This window comes from Spinacia oleracea, chromosome 1, assembly GCF_020520425.1.
Source record: "Spinacia oleracea cultivar Varoflay chromosome 1, BTI_SOV_V1, whole genome shotgun sequence".
Taxonomy (NCBI): Eukaryota; Viridiplantae; Streptophyta; class Magnoliopsida; order Caryophyllales; family Amaranthaceae; genus Spinacia; species Spinacia oleracea.
In genome coordinates, this window is record NC_079487.1 from 134332346 (window position 1) to 134350136 (window position 17791).

At 35.5% G+C, this 17791-nt stretch overlaps 2 protein-coding genes across 6 annotated transcripts; one reads left to right on the forward strand and one right to left on the reverse strand.

The window, feature by feature from the left end:
* Positions 1-4470: 4470 nt before the first annotated feature.
* LOC110793780 (probable LRR receptor-like serine/threonine-protein kinase At1g67720) lies at positions 4471-10566 on the reverse strand. Of its 3 annotated transcripts, none has more exons than XM_056830197.1 (15): positions 10275-10566; positions 9025-9562; positions 7993-8504; positions 7752-7884; positions 7411-7482; positions 7257-7325; positions 7100-7171; positions 6934-7002; positions 6624-6790; positions 6271-6536; positions 5873-5999; positions 5698-5763; positions 5432-5618; positions 5213-5342; positions 4471-4906 (listed from the first exon to the last, which is right to left on the reverse strand). In XM_056830197.1, exons 2-15 carry the CDS (start codon positions 9477-9479, stop codon positions 4583-4585), a joined length of 2649 nt encoding a protein of 882 aa, XP_056686175.1. In that variant the 5' UTR covers positions 9480-9562; positions 10275-10566; the 3' UTR covers positions 4471-4582. The 3 variants fall into 3 exon arrangements, with proteins under 3 accessions (XP_056686175.1, XP_056686172.1, XP_021854373.2); XM_056830194.1 differs by lacking the exon at positions 10275-10566 and adding an exon at positions 9802-10241; XM_021998681.2 differs by lacking the exon at positions 10275-10566 and adding an exon at positions 9802-10239 and having other exon boundaries at positions 6271-6518.
* LOC110793789 (E3 ubiquitin-protein ligase AIRP2) lies at positions 9206-16930 on the forward strand. 3 transcript variants are annotated; one of them, XM_021998708.2, is made up of 7 exons: positions 9226-9347; positions 10647-10681; positions 11669-14369; positions 14938-15095; positions 15185-15251; positions 15351-15585; positions 16291-16930. In XM_021998708.2, exons 3-7 carry the CDS (start codon positions 14357-14359, stop codon positions 16496-16498), a joined length of 681 nt encoding a protein of 226 aa, XP_021854400.1. In that variant the 5' UTR covers positions 9226-9347; positions 10647-10681; positions 11669-14356; the 3' UTR covers positions 16499-16930. The 3 variants fall into 3 exon arrangements, with proteins under 3 accessions (XP_021854383.1, XP_021854400.1, XP_021854390.1); XM_021998698.2 differs by having other exon boundaries at positions 9230-9347; positions 14933-15095; XM_021998691.2 differs by lacking the exon at positions 10647-10681 and having other exon boundaries at positions 9206-9347; positions 14933-15095.
* Positions 16931-17791: the final 861 nt, after the last annotated feature.

Consider the following 17791-nt stretch of genomic DNA (forward strand, 5'->3'; position numbering starts at 1 on the left):
TGTATTATGAAAATCTACCGATAATTAAGGTCTTGGTCTAATGGTTAAAATTGAGAGTCTGTATATGACAGGACACAAGTTCATATTCCCAATCTCCTTTTTGTATTTTGTATTGATCTTGTGCGTTGTGACTCATTCACGCTAAATAGAATATTACGAAATTAACTGATAATCGAGTTTTTGGCTTGGTGATTAAGACTAAAAGCCTTTGCCCGAAAGATCACAGGTTTAGATCCTCATCTTTTACTTAATTAGTATTGACTTTTATGGCTCATTCGCCCAAAAAAAAATATTACGAAATTTATCGGTAAGTTATTATCCTAGTGATTAATTAAGACTAAGGTTTTGTATCTGAAAGACCATTGGTTCGAATCCCCTCGGCCCCTACTTGTAATTTGCATAGTCCGTACATGGTCCTTGTAAATTTTACTCATTAAGAAAGCCTTCATTTCATGTAAAGGAAATTAATTATGGAAAATCATGGATGTTCTTGATTAGATTGATTTTGATTGGAACAATGTTTCCAGAAGAGGAAACTTTGATTTGAAATGGAGCCTAAGTGTAATTAGTAGGCGGCTATGGAGTACGGACCCGTGTGAATTTGGTAAGAAAATTTCTTGTGATTGTTTTCTGTTTATAGATATATTTATAAAAAAAGTGTTTTTCTTTTCGAAAGTTAATTTTTAATACTTATATTAGTATAGGTTTGTGTTTGTGACATTACAAATGGTGAAAGGAAAAACTAATTTATTACAAATAATATGTTATAAATACAATTACAAATTTTAGGGATTAATTATAAATACTTAATTGATTTTGTAGTAGGAGTGTAATCGAGTCGAGTATTATTGCATCTACTTTTAACGTTTGCACGATCATTAAAAACGGACAGGATCAAGGTGGGAAAAGCTCACATCATCGCCAACAGATGTAGAAAGAAAGGATTATCGTTTTTGAATAGTTTTTAGCTATTTTTTTTCTTTTTGCCAGTGTAAAAAAAAAAGAAAATAAAAAGACAAATAAGTGAGAGGTAGTTGGATGGTAAGAGGGTTGGAACACTTGGAAGGGTGGGTAGGACCCTAAGAGTTAGGAGACGAGAGTATCAATTAGGGAAATATAATGCTGTAAATTTTAGGTAAATGAAGTATTTAAAAATGGTTCATAATTTCCAACGTCTTGAATTGGTGTGGGCCGTGTGGCCCGTTAACTATTGCAGCTGCCAACAGCCTAAAATTAGTTAATGGCGGTTCTTTTTATGTGGACATTACTAAACCTTCATTTCATGTTAATCAACATTCTTGGTTAATTTATTATGTATATTTAATATAAAGTCAACCGAGGAAATTTTACAAAAGGCGAAACCCACCCATCACTGCAATGCTGCTCGAGCATCATGGAGAAGATAAGTTGTAGTATGTGTATCAACTAGACAATGTATAAAGGGATAAGTTGCGTTTTTTACATGATTTGAATCATAGACATGACATGCTTTTGATGAGGAATAAAGTGATAATCCGTATTTTATTACTAACTCTTTTGAGTATGTCTTGTAATTCACTTCGTCGGAAGGTTTAATTTCGTGTATTTGAACAAACGAGTAGGCGGCTATAGGCCGGTGTGAATTTGGTAAGAAAATTTTATGTGAATTTATTGTTGTGGTGTATATATAAATGGAGTTAATTTCATAATCAACTTGATCACTATCAATTTAATCTAGGTGTGGTATTAAATGTGGAATAACTTCTAAAAAGAAAGATTCTAAGTCTAATACAATAGTAAGTGAATTGAAACCATGAGTATGAAGTTTGATGGGACTTGTGAGGAAAATAGTTAATCTATTCGTCCCGGGAGGTGATAAATCCAAGGAAATCCACGTTTTTTCAAAGTTGATTTCCTTGAAAGAAGTGAATTATTCCTTGGATTTATCATTTCTCATCCGTCCCTCTTTGATTGCTTTATACGTATTACATACTCCCTCTGTCTCTTTTTGTTTTTTACGTTTGATGTTTTTCACGCGATTTAACGACTATTTAATATGCATTGAGATTCCTCTACTTTTTTATTTAAACAAGAAAAATTACGTTAATTTATAATGTTTTCACTTTTATCAAAAATCTGACATTGGGAAAATGAGAAATATTTAATGTCCAATGGATTTAATTGGTTAAAATAATATTTGGGCACAAATTTTGATAGAATATTAATGCATTATGTGATAATATAAAAGGAAATGTAAAGAACAAAATGAAACACCCAAAATGGAATACGTAAAAAACAAAAAGAGACGGAGGGAGTAGTATTTTTCTTTGATATCGTTTTAAATGATAAGTTTTCCTACTTGCTATGTTTCTATTCCCTCCTCATGGGTGAATGAACCCTTTATCAACTCATGTGCACATGTTACACCCAATTTTAAGAAATTGAATTTCAACTATGGGTCAATAATAATAAAAAAAAAGGGCAGATTAAATAAATATTATCTGAAAATCACCTAACGGCAAATCAAAGAGCATAATGTATTAATGTATATCATAAGCTATCATTTGCATGCAAAAACTATCTGAACACCATCTCTACAGCTCTACCAGTACCACTATTCACACCGCTACCTACTAAAGAGGTTTTGGTATTTAATCCAGGGGTTTATACCGAGGTATCTAAGCATATGTGAATAATATGTCACATGTTCGAATATTGCTTTCCCTTTTGTGATTCTATTGCCGAAAGAAAACAAACCTACTTACACCGCTTAGAGTTGTTAAAACAGGTCATCGGGTTGGGTGGGGTCATGCCTGGTCTCAGGTCATGATCAGGTCGGGTCGGATCGTGTCACTTTATCGGTCGGGTGCAGGTCGGGTTGGTTTTCGATCAGCTCTCATTTCGGGCCGGGTCGTGTCACCGCTACTTACAAAAACATCCTTGATCGTATATTGACCGTATTTTGACAGGTCAAACTTTTTTCGTTACCTAAAACGCCTCCCGCGAACGAATGAACGAGTCCTTGCTTCCGCGTTTTACAGACTACAGTGGCAGCTTTCTCCGGTTCAATTTGACAATGTTGCCGCCGTATAAACAAATTCGAGATTATCACATCAAAATTTAAAAAATTTCTGCACAAATTAAAGGTAATACACTCAACAATTATACAAAAGTAGGGTCTATGATCAAGAATTTTAAGAGCTAGGTCAAATATATGCTTATAATCGCGAAGTACTGTCTAATTGATTTTCTCTTGTGCTGAAGTGCTTAACTATGATTATTAGCGATTAATCTTTCAAGATTTCCCGAGGAATTGACTGAAATTCTCATGAAATTTCATTATTTGGTAATTGGAAGTATAATCGCAATTATTGCCTTTAATTAGTCTTAGCTCTCCCGGAATTGCCTTTTTCCTGATCAATTTGGGGGGTTTTTTTGTTATTCCGTAAACCCTTATTTAGCGTGAAAATGATAATTTGTTTAAAATCAGTTTGATATGCATAGAATGTGTGTTTCTTAATGTGGATTTACAGGGATAAGATTGCGTAAATGTAGCCGTGAGAATTGGGAGATTGTGCTCGAATTCGGGTAGCCTGTTGTTTCTGGCTTTTATAATTGTGATCTTGTGTGCCGTGTACCATACGTTCATACCATAGCATGCCATTAGTGATTGTAGTTCTTCTACCGAGGTTTCTGCTTATGTTGAAATTTGTTGGGAGGGGGTTCTTATGTATTTATTGTTAATGCTGCATTTTTCTAGGCTGTTGTTGTGCAATATTGCTTGTTTTATTTGGGTTGCTTCCCTGCCCTGATGAAATGCCATTCTTGGCATGGGGGTGCCGGTAAAGATGGTTGTGGCCTGAGGCCCGACCCGACCCAAAAAAGCACGGCACGAGCACGAAGTCGTGGGTCACATTTTTTTTTGGAAAAAGCGCGATAAGGCACGGCGCGACAAAGCACGGCGCGACAAAGCACGTTAAATTTAGTAAAACTAGTTTAGGCACGACGGCCCGTGGCCCCTATTTGAACTTTTCGACCCGACCTGATACATAGTGGTCTTAGCATGAACCCGACCCGTTTAGGCCCAAGGACTATAGAGTGTCCTACCTGTATGGAACTATTGTTCAAGTGGGTTAGATGATTATGTAAGTATATTACAAGTACCTAAATTAAGGATATTAGACACTCGGATTTCTTCATGTATGTAACACCCATACCCGAGTCAAATGGAATCGGTTTCATTGACTAGAAAGAGTAGTGGAGTTAAAGAGTTGTTAAAGTTTGAGTAACTAAGCCTGTACTGCTGCTATGGTCTTCTGAATCTGGACCTAAGTGAGAATTTTGGTTTAATTGTACAAACATAAATATGAAATTGTGCAAAAGAGTACATAAGTTAGAGTGTTGCTGAATGAATGAGATATGTCCTAAAGATAGCGCCATAGCAGATAAGAAATTTAGGAAGGAAATCTTGAGCTACCATACTCGTGCATCTAGTTCCAAAAATCGAACTTTATCTCTTGATTGGGTGAAATAATTTTGTACAATATGCAATGTTATGCTACACATTTTGTATAGGTTACATAAAGCTATCTTACATGCATGTTTATCTTGCAGATGGGGTTAACCGAGCATTTGACAAATCTGGACTCTCTATCTCCAGGAAGCTTGTCAACAATGTTTTCCTTGAAGATGGTGTTCTTCCACTACCAGAAGACATATTCTGGTTATTTTCTGATCCTTTCTCTAACATCACTGCATCTTGTATAGCCAAGATTATTTCCTGCATTTTAGGCCGTGATATTCCATGTTGCTCAACACATTGTATGGCTACTTCAGCCACTCGCCACACAGACTCAAGTTTTACGTTGTCTGCTAGCAAAGGGTCCATCATGCTTCCAACATCCCCCTTACGGATCAATGATCTCGCCTATTGAAAAACAATGTCAATCGTTAAGGTTCTTCAAACACATCTTCCTAGATGTTGAAGATCATAATCTTTACTATTTGCACATCAATTATATTGTGGGTGTTACATTCATAGCTAGTGGCATGTTTTTCTTGGTTAGCTGGATGTGCATTATAATGAAGTGAAAATTCTGCTGTCACTTTTATTAGGAACTAATGTTGCCCGGTCGCCCCTAAAGTCTTTACCAAAGATACTTTGATGTAAGAAAAATTATCCCGTGATTTGAAAATATAATGCCCCTGAAATCATGAAGCAAAACAAACATACCCAGTGAACGATATTCCAGTCAGCCCCGTAATCTTCTGTAATGGGCTTTCTTCCAGATATCAGTTCCAAGAGAACAATACCAAAACTATAAACATCACTTTTTTCAGTGAGCTGTTGATTTGCATAGTACCTACAGGAGCAAGGTGCATGACCAGTTAAGTAGAAAGCATGTTTTGGAAGAAGTTGATTGATTACTTAGATGTTTGTGAAGAGTCTTACTCCGGATCTAGATAGCCTAGTGTTCCTTTAGCTACACTCGATACATGAGTGAGATCTTCTTCAGCTTGTCTTGAAAGGCCAAAGTCTGCTACTTTTGCTCTCATATTTATATCTAGAAGGATGTTGCTAGTTTTAACATCGCGATGAATAATACTAGGACTGCATCCAGTGTGCAAGTATTCAAGGCCTGTGAATCCATTTCTTTTTCAATTTTAGCATGTCTTATATACCATATAACATAGAGAAAGAAATAATTCATGTAATACCTTTAGCTGCATCTTCTGCAATACGCAAACGAGTTAGCCAGTCTACCTGCCTCTGTTTGATGGGATCTGCTAGTCAATGATTTATTATATCAGGTGTCAGATTATAGAAGTTGCTATGAATTGCAAAATGTACTTTCAGACAATAGATATTATAAACAGGGTGTGAAAATCAGACCATGTATGTGATCTCGTAGGGTCCCGTTATGCATATATTCATAGACCAGAATTCTATGGTTTGCTTCTTCACAGTATCCAACAAGAGGAACCAAATTTCTGTGATGAATTCTTGATAACAGGGAAACCTGCAATAATTCTTTGGTTCAAATAACAGGATTTGATAGTGCTTGAACCCTCCTGTGCTACCTAATTTTGATAATGCTTCTAGATTGAACTTGAAATGGTCCTATCCTATTCATGTTTAGTTGAACTTGCAGAGTTTTTAAGTTTTAAATCACACTTGAGTTGAATTTACTCGCATGCCTGACAGAATTTCTTTCCTGAACAGTTTCTTAAGATAAATGACTGTGAACTGTATTATACAGATGGTAGAACTATAGGTCGTGATTAGATTACCTCAGTTAAAAATTGCTTGGTTCCTTGGCTTGTCGAGTCACCTATGATTTTAACTGCGATCTCCTTGCCATCCTTCATCCTTCCATAATAGACAACTCCAAAGCTTCCTCTTCCAATATTCTTGGAGAATTTCATAGTGGCAGCATCTAATTCAGACAGCTTAATACAGCAAGCTATACCGTCTTCCATTAGATGTGCACCTCGTGTGAGGTTATGGCCCTTCTTCGGAGGCTTGGTATTTGCATCAGCTGCATGCAAGAAGCCATCTACTTTATTCAGAAAAAAATATTTTGATATGTGCAAGCTATTTCCTTGATGTATATGATTATATAAGTAAAAGGCGTACTAGTTACCTTTATAGTTAATTTTCTGCCGAGGTGTCTTTCTTTTAAAATTGCGTAGTAATAGTAAAATTACCAGGATCACCACTATAAGTGCTCCAAGTGCCGCCACTGAAATTCCTACTTTCAGACTTGTACCTAGTCGTATCCCTTTAGTTAGCTTAGGATTTCCGTCATAGCTGCAAAATAGAGCTTTTGATTTAGAACCACAATTATCATCTACAATGCTTGAACTTCAGAGTGCCCTCTCTTCGAGGGTAGCAATACAGGTAGTTATTTATCATCTCCTCTGTATTTGACTATTTGTTTGAAGTATACTTACTTAAAAACCATTTTCCTGCTTAGCAATGCTGGAGATATTTTGCCACTGAAATCGTTGTTCTGAATGTACCTGTCACAGGAGATTCCAGTAATCCAGTTTACTGAGGACCAAATCAATTGGTTGTACGGAGTATTAAATTACATGCATTTTTATTAATGAGACTTACAGCTCCTGTAAGCTTGGTAAGCTACTGAGATAAGAGGGTAAAGATCCATTGAGCCTGTTGTTCTCTAAATGCCTGCACATGGGAGAAAAGTGTGAGAATAGCATCTAAAAGTTGCTGCCATTTTATCTATATAATGCGCCTTTGAGCTGTAGCTTACACAATTCTCAGGTTGACGAGGTTACTGATATCAGGGATAGGTCCAATGAGAGAATTACCCTCTAACCACCTGTGACATTTGATTAGAAATGCAAATAGCAGCAAATAATCATGTAGAAGGTGAACTAGACAATGAAGCAGAAAAACAAGCTTACAACTCTGTTACTGCATCCAGATTCTGAATCTCAGGTGGTATTGGCCCTGTCAGATTTCTCTTCGACAGGTGTCTGCATGGAAAATCAGGAGAAAACCTTCATTATCAATCTCCATTAAGAACAGGAACATTTTAGTGTGGCCATGGTACTTTTTTTTCTTGTAGTGTTTTACACCCTATTCAAATCTTGAATTGGTCCTCGCATCATTTATGCGATCACCATTGAGATGTAGAGTAGCTTGGTTTCTGGTTCTTATTTACAGGTTGCCCTTGGAAAATGTTATATACAGTTTTCTAGTAAACTGCATATGAATGAAGTCTTACTGTAACACTCTTACTTACATTGCAGTGATTCTTGGCGGTGTAGTTGAGCTGCAGGTTACCCATTCCCATTGTGTTGGAGTGCAAGGATCACCTTCATCTTGTTTTTCCACACCGGCAGGCAACATGGCAAGAACAGCATTAAGGGCAATCACTTCCATCAGAAAACAACATTATCAACATCAGTTGGGGTTTATTAAGGTGAGTCAATGTCAATAACAAACTAATTTTCATCCATTTCTGCATCACATCACAAACCTACCATCTTGAGCGTCAGCTTTTGAACCTATCTGAACATATTTGCTGATCTCAATTGCACTCAACAGCGGCCCTTTTGTTGAATCTGGTGTCTTTACAAAAGAAAATGACAGGACAAAATCCAGAGTCACATTCATGTAGCTAGGTTCGTAAAGCTTGTTGGTGCCATTGGCGTTCTCTTCTATATTCACTACTGCATTGCTGTAATCAGGTACATAAGGATGCTCCATTTTGAACTTCCGAGTCTCATTCGATCTTATATTCTCTATCTCAGCAAAATATGCAAAAGCTCTAGCATTTCCCGGAAAGTCCTCTAGGGTAAGCCGGTAGGTTAGGTTCCCCTCTGTACCAACTACTGCAGTTTGCATCACTTTTACTGGTGGATACTCTCTGTTAGTCACTTCTATGTTCTTTGTTGTATTGATTCTTTCTGTTCCGGGAGCTATCCCGACTAAAAAGTTCGGCCTTTTTACTAGGTCTGATTCCCATACTCGGTCAAATGGGTCGTCCGGGTACCTTACATGAAAAAATTATGCATTTGACACTCATTTTGCAACAAAACATAGTGGACTATCAAAGAATTTAATCTTCCTTTTTTACAACTGTTAAACATCTAAATATCTAATAATTCACATGATCTTGCTAAGGAACGCCTTTTAGGCTTCGTTTGGTAGGATGTAAAACGTTTTCATGGAAAACAATTTTCCCCTTTTCAATCATTTTACGTTGTTTGGTTTGGCAAACAATTTTCCGTAAGTCCCTCAAAGTTGGAAAACCCTTCTCCATTTGAAAGGGAGGAAACCACTTTTCCACCTTTCCTCCTTTCCTCCTTACCTCCCTCTCCCTTTTCCCCCTCAATTTTCACCATCTTCTCCCATTTTCTTTAAAGAAACCAAACAAAGGAAAACTAGTTTGCAATTATGTTTTCCCTTGGAATTTTTTTTCCATGAAAAATCATTTTGCACTGATAACGTTTTTCACCAAACCAAACGGAGCCTTAATACTTGCTCATTACGGAAAATAGATTGGTTCTTACCTTATGGGGTCTTTGGTAGGAGCTCCAAAGTTAACCCTAGCAGCAGACTTCATGTAGAAATGGTCCTCATAATCTGTGGCATACATGGAGAGATTCAACGGGCGAAGCTCCAGGGTAGAGATGAAGGGAGACCCTGTAGTTGCACAGCAAATACAAACATTTATAGAGCTAGAAGGTGCCCTGATGATCATCTCTTCAACATACGTTCGTGATCCGTCAAACACTGTAACTGTAGCCCACTTAGTTGCATCCAAGTATAGCAGGAAACTGGGATATGTGTCTGCATTTTCTGTGCTTCCATACAGAAATGTTGCTCTGACAAGGTACCTCCTCCTCTCCTTTGTTTCTAAATTATAGCAGTATTTCTTGTCATCTGTTGGGAAATCCCTCCTCTTTTTGTAGGGTTCCCATTCATCATTTGTGTTCTGAACATCTATTGTTTCTCCATGACTCATAATTCCAGTGTCTGAAATCCATGCTAGCCCAGTTTTTTTGTCTGTGTAATTACTGTCTCCTCCACAATCTATGCTAATGAACTCTGCATATAAATCATATTCAAACTCATGATTATGAAAAACAGAGTTAAGCTTGAATTTTAAACTAGTGTAACTTTTTAAAAATTCAAACTTTGGAGTAATCCCACTCGTCCCCCTATGTTCCGCCCCTGATTGAATGATTCAGTTTCAAAGATTGAACATATAATAAGTTTTAATTCAGTTGTTTTTTTTTTGGTTTTCTTCAAGATGAATCTGAGTTTAAAGTACTACTATTACATACCTGTTACTTGGGAGAAAATACATGGTAGAGAGAGAAGAAGCAAAGCCAGCACATGAAAGTATGAACCCATCTAAGATCTGGAACAGAGTGAAGAACTAAATACTCTTAACACTAAACTTCTTTCAGTGTTTCAAAAACAAACATTTTGGTGTTGTTTGGGTTTTGGTGCAAATTCTTTACTAGTACCTTTTGCTTTTCTTATCTCCAGCTTTAACTTTTCGGTCTGACGGAATAGGCTTGATTTTGAAATGCTTAACCAATATGGACTTATGATTACTCATTCCATTTGGAATTAATTGTCCTATTGTCTCAACCCCTCGAAATAAAAACTAATACTCCGATATATTTCGTAAAATGACTTTAATTTTTCGAAAAAAACCCCTTAATAATAGTCTGTAGTTGGATTACTTTTTATCCTTTTCCCATCAATTTATTCAAAACATGGCTATTGAAATTTCTAATCATAAACTTACCGTTTATAGAAAAGGAGATAACTTTACCCAGACATGTTAAATTAGAATTTGTGTGTGACTATTAGTTCCGAACAGAGGGAGTATGGTGAGTAATGTTCAATCACGGCTGTGAACTGTTACTTTCCTCAATTTCTGTTTTCTATATGAATGAATGTTAGATGATGGAATCTGCTTTTTGTGAGATAAAGTTATTTTGGTTTGATTTTATGGTCACTTTTTTCCTCACCTTTGGTAAAGAATACGCCATGCAACTTTAAAGACAAAAGAAAACACTCGATTAAAATGTAATCAACTTAATTGCTGTCTTAGCCTAGAATTGCAGTAGAATAATATTTGTGGTGGCATTTAATCACATATCTGCATCCTCTGTAGAATACCGTGTGGGCCGGTTTATGCTGACATATCAGGTATTGCTGCATCATTCAATCTTAACCATCTGATTTTATTTGATCTTACAATATTTATTGTGATCTTGATAGTACACCCTCCATTTTTTAAGCTGAGCAGAATTTGTTTTATCCATTTTTAGTTTTTATTTTTATTTTTCTTACTTTTTTTTACAGCATCCATTTTGAGTTTGTTATCAGATTCAGAAAATAAGAATTGGGTATTGTTTATTGGAATTAGAAACTTGAGCACTCCTTTTTATCCATTAGTTCGAAATTGGTAGTCATACTATCTCAACCCCATTATTAAGAATTCATCAGGATTTTATAATAGTTTTCGTCTTTCACTATTCCAATTTGTTTATGTTTGAAAATTCTGTCTATTTCTATTTTCCGTTCAATCCAAACTACTTTTAGTATGTGTGACTCTTAATTCCGTATAGAAAGAGCATTAGAAAATCATTAGAAAAGAAAAAGTAGTTAAACAATTTGAATTTGGAAAGTGTACCATGATTAGTCATTTTAATCACTTTTTTGGTATGCAACTTTTTTCTTCAGCAATGACATTTTATAATAAAATGAAGGAATACTAAAAACAATTTACATGCCCTACAGGCTACAGGGCCTGCACTTTACTTTGAGAGTTCCCTTCCCCCACCTTCTCAGCCCATGGTTCCATTCTCATTCTTCCCTACTTAAAAATAGTATTTCGTCTATTTTTTTGTTTTTTTTTAACTTGTAACATATTAATTAAAAAAAACCCGGAGGAAATATAACGGACATTATAAAATTAAATAAAGAAGTTGACAGGATAATTGTTCTTGTGGTATCCCTTGGTGGGATCTTTAGTTCTTTACCATGCAGAGGCATCCTGAAAAGATAGGGAATGGAATTAGATTTTGCATGCCATTATATTGCGCATTATTCTATTGCATTTCTCCCCCTCCCCCTTCTTTATTTCACTTATAATTGTTTTTCTAAATCTCTCTTCCTTTTTTGTCCCTTTAGACCAGGTCAACATCACCTTTTAAGAGGTTTGTTTTTCTTCCGTATGAACACAGTTCAAGGTTGGTCCCCAAACTCACTAAATTCCAGAAAAAAGGTTCATTTAATTTGTTTTTGTGTTCATATTTTTAGAAGTACCATTTCATTTTTTTGTGTTCATATTTTTTGGTTGTTGTGATTGAATGTTATCTAAGCTCCAAGTAAGGTCAGTGTTTGCTAATAAAAGTTGCTTTCTTGGTTTTGTCATGGGAGTCATTGGTACTAATAAGTAATAACACTGCTACAACAACATTAGTTACATTACCTAAGTTAAAATCTCAAAAGAATTGTGTCGGCTGCATGAACTGTAAAGTCATCCGTACCTGTTACGTGTGACATGTGTGATCGAATCCTTTTCCTCCACTCACTTCTATCAAATTAATGCAATCAATATGATCGTCCCAGATGTCTAGTTATTGCATGTTTTTTTTGTTTTAATCCTTTTCCATTAAGATCATTATTGGTCAACCTTAACTTCTTTTAAAATCTTCATTATCTCAACTTTCCATGATATGCAGTGTGCAACCATCATCAGTTATTTTTACTTGCCATGGTAGGGTTTCCAGGCCTACTTCATAAGATATTGTAGTGGTTAAGATCTCAAACCTAAGCTATTTATTTCATAGGTTAGTTTAAAAATGAACTGACTGAATTCTTTTTCTTGAATCCTTAAAGATTATGCTCTTTGTACTAATGCAAAAGTTATCAGTTGGAATGATGACCTAAGCTAGCAATTACTGTGAAATTCTAGGAAACTACTCACTTTGTTTTTCTCTCTCGCACACAAGAACATAACACACTGATCAATGTACTATTGTAACATTAATCAAAAGAGACTTGCCTTCCTTTAGTTGCTTATAATTGTAATTAATTAGTAAACAATAGGACTTCTATTAGTTCCAGGCTAACCACACATAACAATGTGTAGTTTACTCTCATTTTATTAAGAAGGATAGAAAACAATCAATTATTTTCTCTCTTCTAGAAATCTCTAACTTCCATAAATCTATGCCTTAGCTGTATGGTCCTTTGGTTTACAATTTTCTTGAGAACTCTTCACATCTTGAAATCTTCCCAGTTTCTTCTTATATTCTCCCTTCACAGTGGATATGTTTGTTACTGCGCCAAAACAAGTTTACAGTTAATTGAATTCTTCATGAAAACGGGTATATATGAGCCTCCACGAGAAGACGAATTTACAGTTATCAATGATTTTATTATGTCATAAAAAAAGTTGTCATCTTTCTAAGTATAATAGTTGTTTATGATCGGAGTTCTTATGATACCCAACTGAATGTTGTTAAGATAGTCTTAAACAGAATGTTGTGGAGAGTGTGGGAATAACCTAGCCATTACAAAGGGGCCTTTTTTAAATTATACTCGTACATGATATTGTTAATTACTACGTATAAGGTTCCTATACTGTACCAATAGAAGGGAATATATAATCCATGAGGAATTGAGGATATAATTAGAGAAGGAAGACTTACTAAGGTACTTCTTAATGTCAGTGTTACACTGTTACCTAATACGTGGAACGAGTACGTGGGCGCAATTCACTGCCTAAGTACGTTGAATTAGCCCAAAATTGTTCCACAGTACGAGTACGCGCGTTATAATACGCGCGTTCTCAATACGCAATTCGTGGGAACTGGTGTATTAGGTAACACTGCTTATTATCATTATTTGATCCATTGGACTTCACCTTGGGCCGTTCTTTAATCTTTAGTGAGTAAGACAGAAATCAAGCCCATTAAGGAGCTTCAGGAAAAGTGGCTTTATCATTAGTTAAGCAGTTGAGCTCACTCCAAATAAAAGGGGACAAAATATAAAAGACAAAAAGGAGGTGAAAAACAGGAAATGCTTGCCTAGAAATTACTTTTCTTTAGTTGAAATTGATTAGGTAGTAGAGAGGAGGTATGTGGGGGGTCCAGGTCTGGCTTTACTTTTCTTGCTAAAATGGTTGTTAAATAAAGAGTCTTGAGCTATAGGCTAAACGAACAAAAACTCTTCATTTAACAACCATCTTATAATCTTAGTATTAATCTTGACGATCATGATTATAATTGTAAATTTAACATATTACGATCCACAGAAATGTTTTTTCTTAAAAAGAGATCAAGGAATGATACTTATTTGTCTCTATTGAGTTTTGTTTGTCAAAGTCAAATGTGGCGTATTTTTTAACGTAGAATTTACATTGGTTATTATTCCGAAAGTACATCCTGGAAATCATGGGAAATGAATTGAAGTCCAAGGCCAAGAAATTATTTGGAAAGAAAAATTAAGGCAGAGGTGGGAAGAGAGATTAATTGAAGCCATCCTTTTCTTTTCTTGGAGAAGGAAAAAGGTTTCAATGTTAAGCAAGTTGGCTTTATCTTATGCTTATCTTTTAATGGCAACTAATTTGTAAACAAGTTACCACCCTTTCCTTATTTCTCTTCTTTAAAACATTCTCTCCTGAAAACTCTCTTTCTCTTTCTCCTTCTTTCTCTCTCTCTATCCCTCCCTTAAATCCTTGTTTTCATTGGAGTATTTTCTAGTCAAAAAAATTCTGGGGAAAATATAAAACAGGACTTATGTGGCAGAAGCAGCAGCCTAGCAAATCTTCCTACAGAGAATCAATCAAAGCTCTTGAAGCTGATATACAACATGCCAATAATCTGTAAGTTTTCCCATCCTCTAATTTTCTATTACATGAACATAATTGGATATATGTAAGTTGTAAGCATGTCACCAATTGTAAATTACTCACTTTCCGTTTTCGCCCATTTCATGAAGAATTACACTCTTTTGCAAGCTTCTTACTTTTGTATTACTATGTGTTGTATTTTATATCATGCAAATGCTAAAAAAAAAAAAAATTGTGTATTATCATGGAAATAGTATATTTAATTCTGTTGAAGGTCTTGTTTGGCAGCTGCCAGCTGATCATGCTTATTCAAGCTTCAAGGATAGAAATTTGTATTCATCTGAAAGTTTGATTTCATGTAGTCTGCCTGGGTTTTCTTTCCTAATCAAAAGGAAAAAGAAGGATAGATAACTTTGGGTTCTGTAATCAGTAATTGATCATATGATTTTTAACCTTTCTGTTTTAGGGGGACAAATATATTCCTTTTGAATTTTGTAGCAGTCCTTTATGCTGGGGTTTATCAAATTCTAAATTTGATTTGATCTTTGAGCTTTTCTTACTGTTCTGAGAATATTTCTGGGTTTAAATTTTGGCAGGGCAGCTTCTCTTCCAAGGGACTATTGTGGGGATAGTGTTCAAATGAAACTATCTTACAGTCCTTTGGCACCCTTTTTCATATATTTGATAGAATTGATGGATTATAGTTGTACAGATACCCTCCCTACTTTTTTGGGACTGCATCACATTTTATTATACAAGGTACCCTCTTGGCTCTTGCCTAAGTCCCTTTGAAATATCTGATTGACATCAAAGAGTTACATTCTGAAACAAAAATGATTTTGATTTAGGTATATGTTGATGGAATGCCAACAATGTCATCCCAAGAAAAGAAGGCTTCTTTAAGGGAATTCTATGGTATAAGAAAATGTTTCTTTTGTTGCTTCTTTTCTTATCTTAATGTCCACATTGGAAGCATAATTTGAAGTACCTTAAGAAATATATATTTGTTTGCAGCTGTTATATACCCGTCGCTTATGCTGTTAGAAGGTAATCTGATTGAATCAGAAGAAGGTAAGAAAAGAACTCGGAGCTCGGATATTTTGAGCAGAAATAGAGTAGATGACAAGAGGAAACTTCTGGATGATGATTTCGAGAGGGATGATGAGTGCGGGATTTGCATGGAGCCTGGCACGAAGATGGTGTTACCCACCTGCGGACATTCCTTATGCATTAGTTGCTTTCAGGATTGGTATGCTCATATTCCACATTTCCACCTTAATTTACCGCTCAAAGACTCGAATTTCTTTGCCATTGTTTTAATTGGGGGTTATTTGGTTTGGGGAGGTGAAGAGGGAATGTCAAATGAGGGATTTGAGCCCCTTTCTTGGCTCTTGTCCCCTTCTGATTTCAAGGGAATTGAGGAGATGTATTATGGCTTAGCATCTGGTATTTTATTATGGTTTGATGAGAGGTTATCAAAATTCGGGTGGAGCCGGGCTTTAATGCAAAAACTCATGCGCAAACCCATAAATTTGGTGCAGGCTTTTCGGGCTGACACGGTTTTTCCAGGCTTTTCGGGCTGGGTTCGGGTCGGGCTATAGATGATAATGTCTAGGACTTTGATCATATTAAAATCTGAATGTTTAGAGGATATGCTACATATGACTAATGCTTTTCTAACAAAGTGAGTGTGTTAGACATGTTTTGGTTCACCTTATTTTCAGTTTTTCACTTATTTCGGGACTAATAAGTTTAGATAAGGGGTTAATAAGTTCAGATAGGTTCTAAAACCCTGTTTTTGCAACCTGAACTCCCTTCTGTTGCATTCATTTGTGAATTGTCTCCCTTTCTTGCATTTTATTTCCTCACTGAAATGATTTCAACCAAAATGGGATTCTGTTCTTTACAACTTACAAGGGTTCATTCCCCTTTTTTTTCGGTTGTTAAATGACAGGAGTTCAAGATCGCGGTCCTGCCCATTCTGCCGGGGAAGCCTAAAGCGGGTTGACTCTAAAGACCTGTGGGTTCTCACGAACAACCACGAGGTTGTTGACTCGATCACCATAGCAAGAGAGAATCTAACCCGTTTCTACTTATACATTGAAAGCCTTCCACTTGCAACACCTGATGCCCATTTCTTCATGTATGATTACATGATATAAGCTGCAGTACTTAAGAAACAGCATAATAAGCAACTACTACAAAGTGTAAAAGAAGCCGACCATTGATTGTATATAGTGTCTGGTATCAACAACTGTAAACATAATCATAAGATATGATGTTCGTGACCTGATTGGTACGCGACTGCTGTTCGTGTTCTGACTTCAGAGGAAGGTGTAGATATTCATGTTGCAGAAGATCATCTGTAACCTAGTGTAGAAGCAAGTAAAGGTATGCTTGATTGACATTCAACCGTGTTCCTGGCCTTTTAGAATCTGGGAATTGAAGGGATTGTCAAGTTAAAAGTATATTGTATAATATCTGGGTTTTGCCCCCCCTCAATAATTTGATGAAATTTGTACTGTTGGGGTTGCTCATATGTTATCTTTTTAATGACTAATGTAAATGAAATGATCATTGACTTGGACTAGTTAGTTACCTTGAAGTTGAGGATGAAGTAATAATATTCCATTCATTGAAAAATAATTGTCACATTGTCCCAACTTTTTATAATCATGAATATGATATGATTTTCTGAAAATCTTTTTAGTAGGTGAGTTATTCTCACAATGCATCTGGGAAATGGAAAGCCTATAACCCATTATACCTATGCTAGCACCCAAAATAACCCATTACTATATTACATCTAGTAATATTAGAATGACTTTATAAAAAATAAAAATAAAAATAAATAAAAACAAATTAAAGGAGTAACTTTTACCATACACTTGACTGTCTCCATTTTGACATTGTTTAAAGTGTTGGCTATATCCACAAGGACCACAAGTAGAAAGGAGGACGATTTTGTAAGGGTTTTGTGATTTTATAATTTCAAGAAACACAAAACAAATGATGAAGACAAAGACACATAACTTCACTTGATTCATTAATAAAAGTGTTAGCTATATCCACTAGTGGAAACAAGAACGATCTTCTAAGAAAGATTTCACAATACTAGCGTATAAAACGATAAGGTTTACTCATCTGATGCATGATACAACCGGTTGTACCTTATACTGTATCATAAAAATGTGTGACCATGTTTTATGTTTACTTAATTTCATGTTGGATTAGAAAGCCATTGACCAAATAATACCAATATTAGGAATATTGTTAGTATGGAATATGTTTGTTTAAAAATTGCAAGTAAATATTTTTCCTTTCTCACAAACTAGGGGTCAAAAATCAAAATTAGTGAACTTTGACCTTTAAAAGATGGAATAATATATGATCATATATTCATATCTCACCATTAAAAGGATTAGAGGAACCCTTAACCCTTATTTTATTGTAAA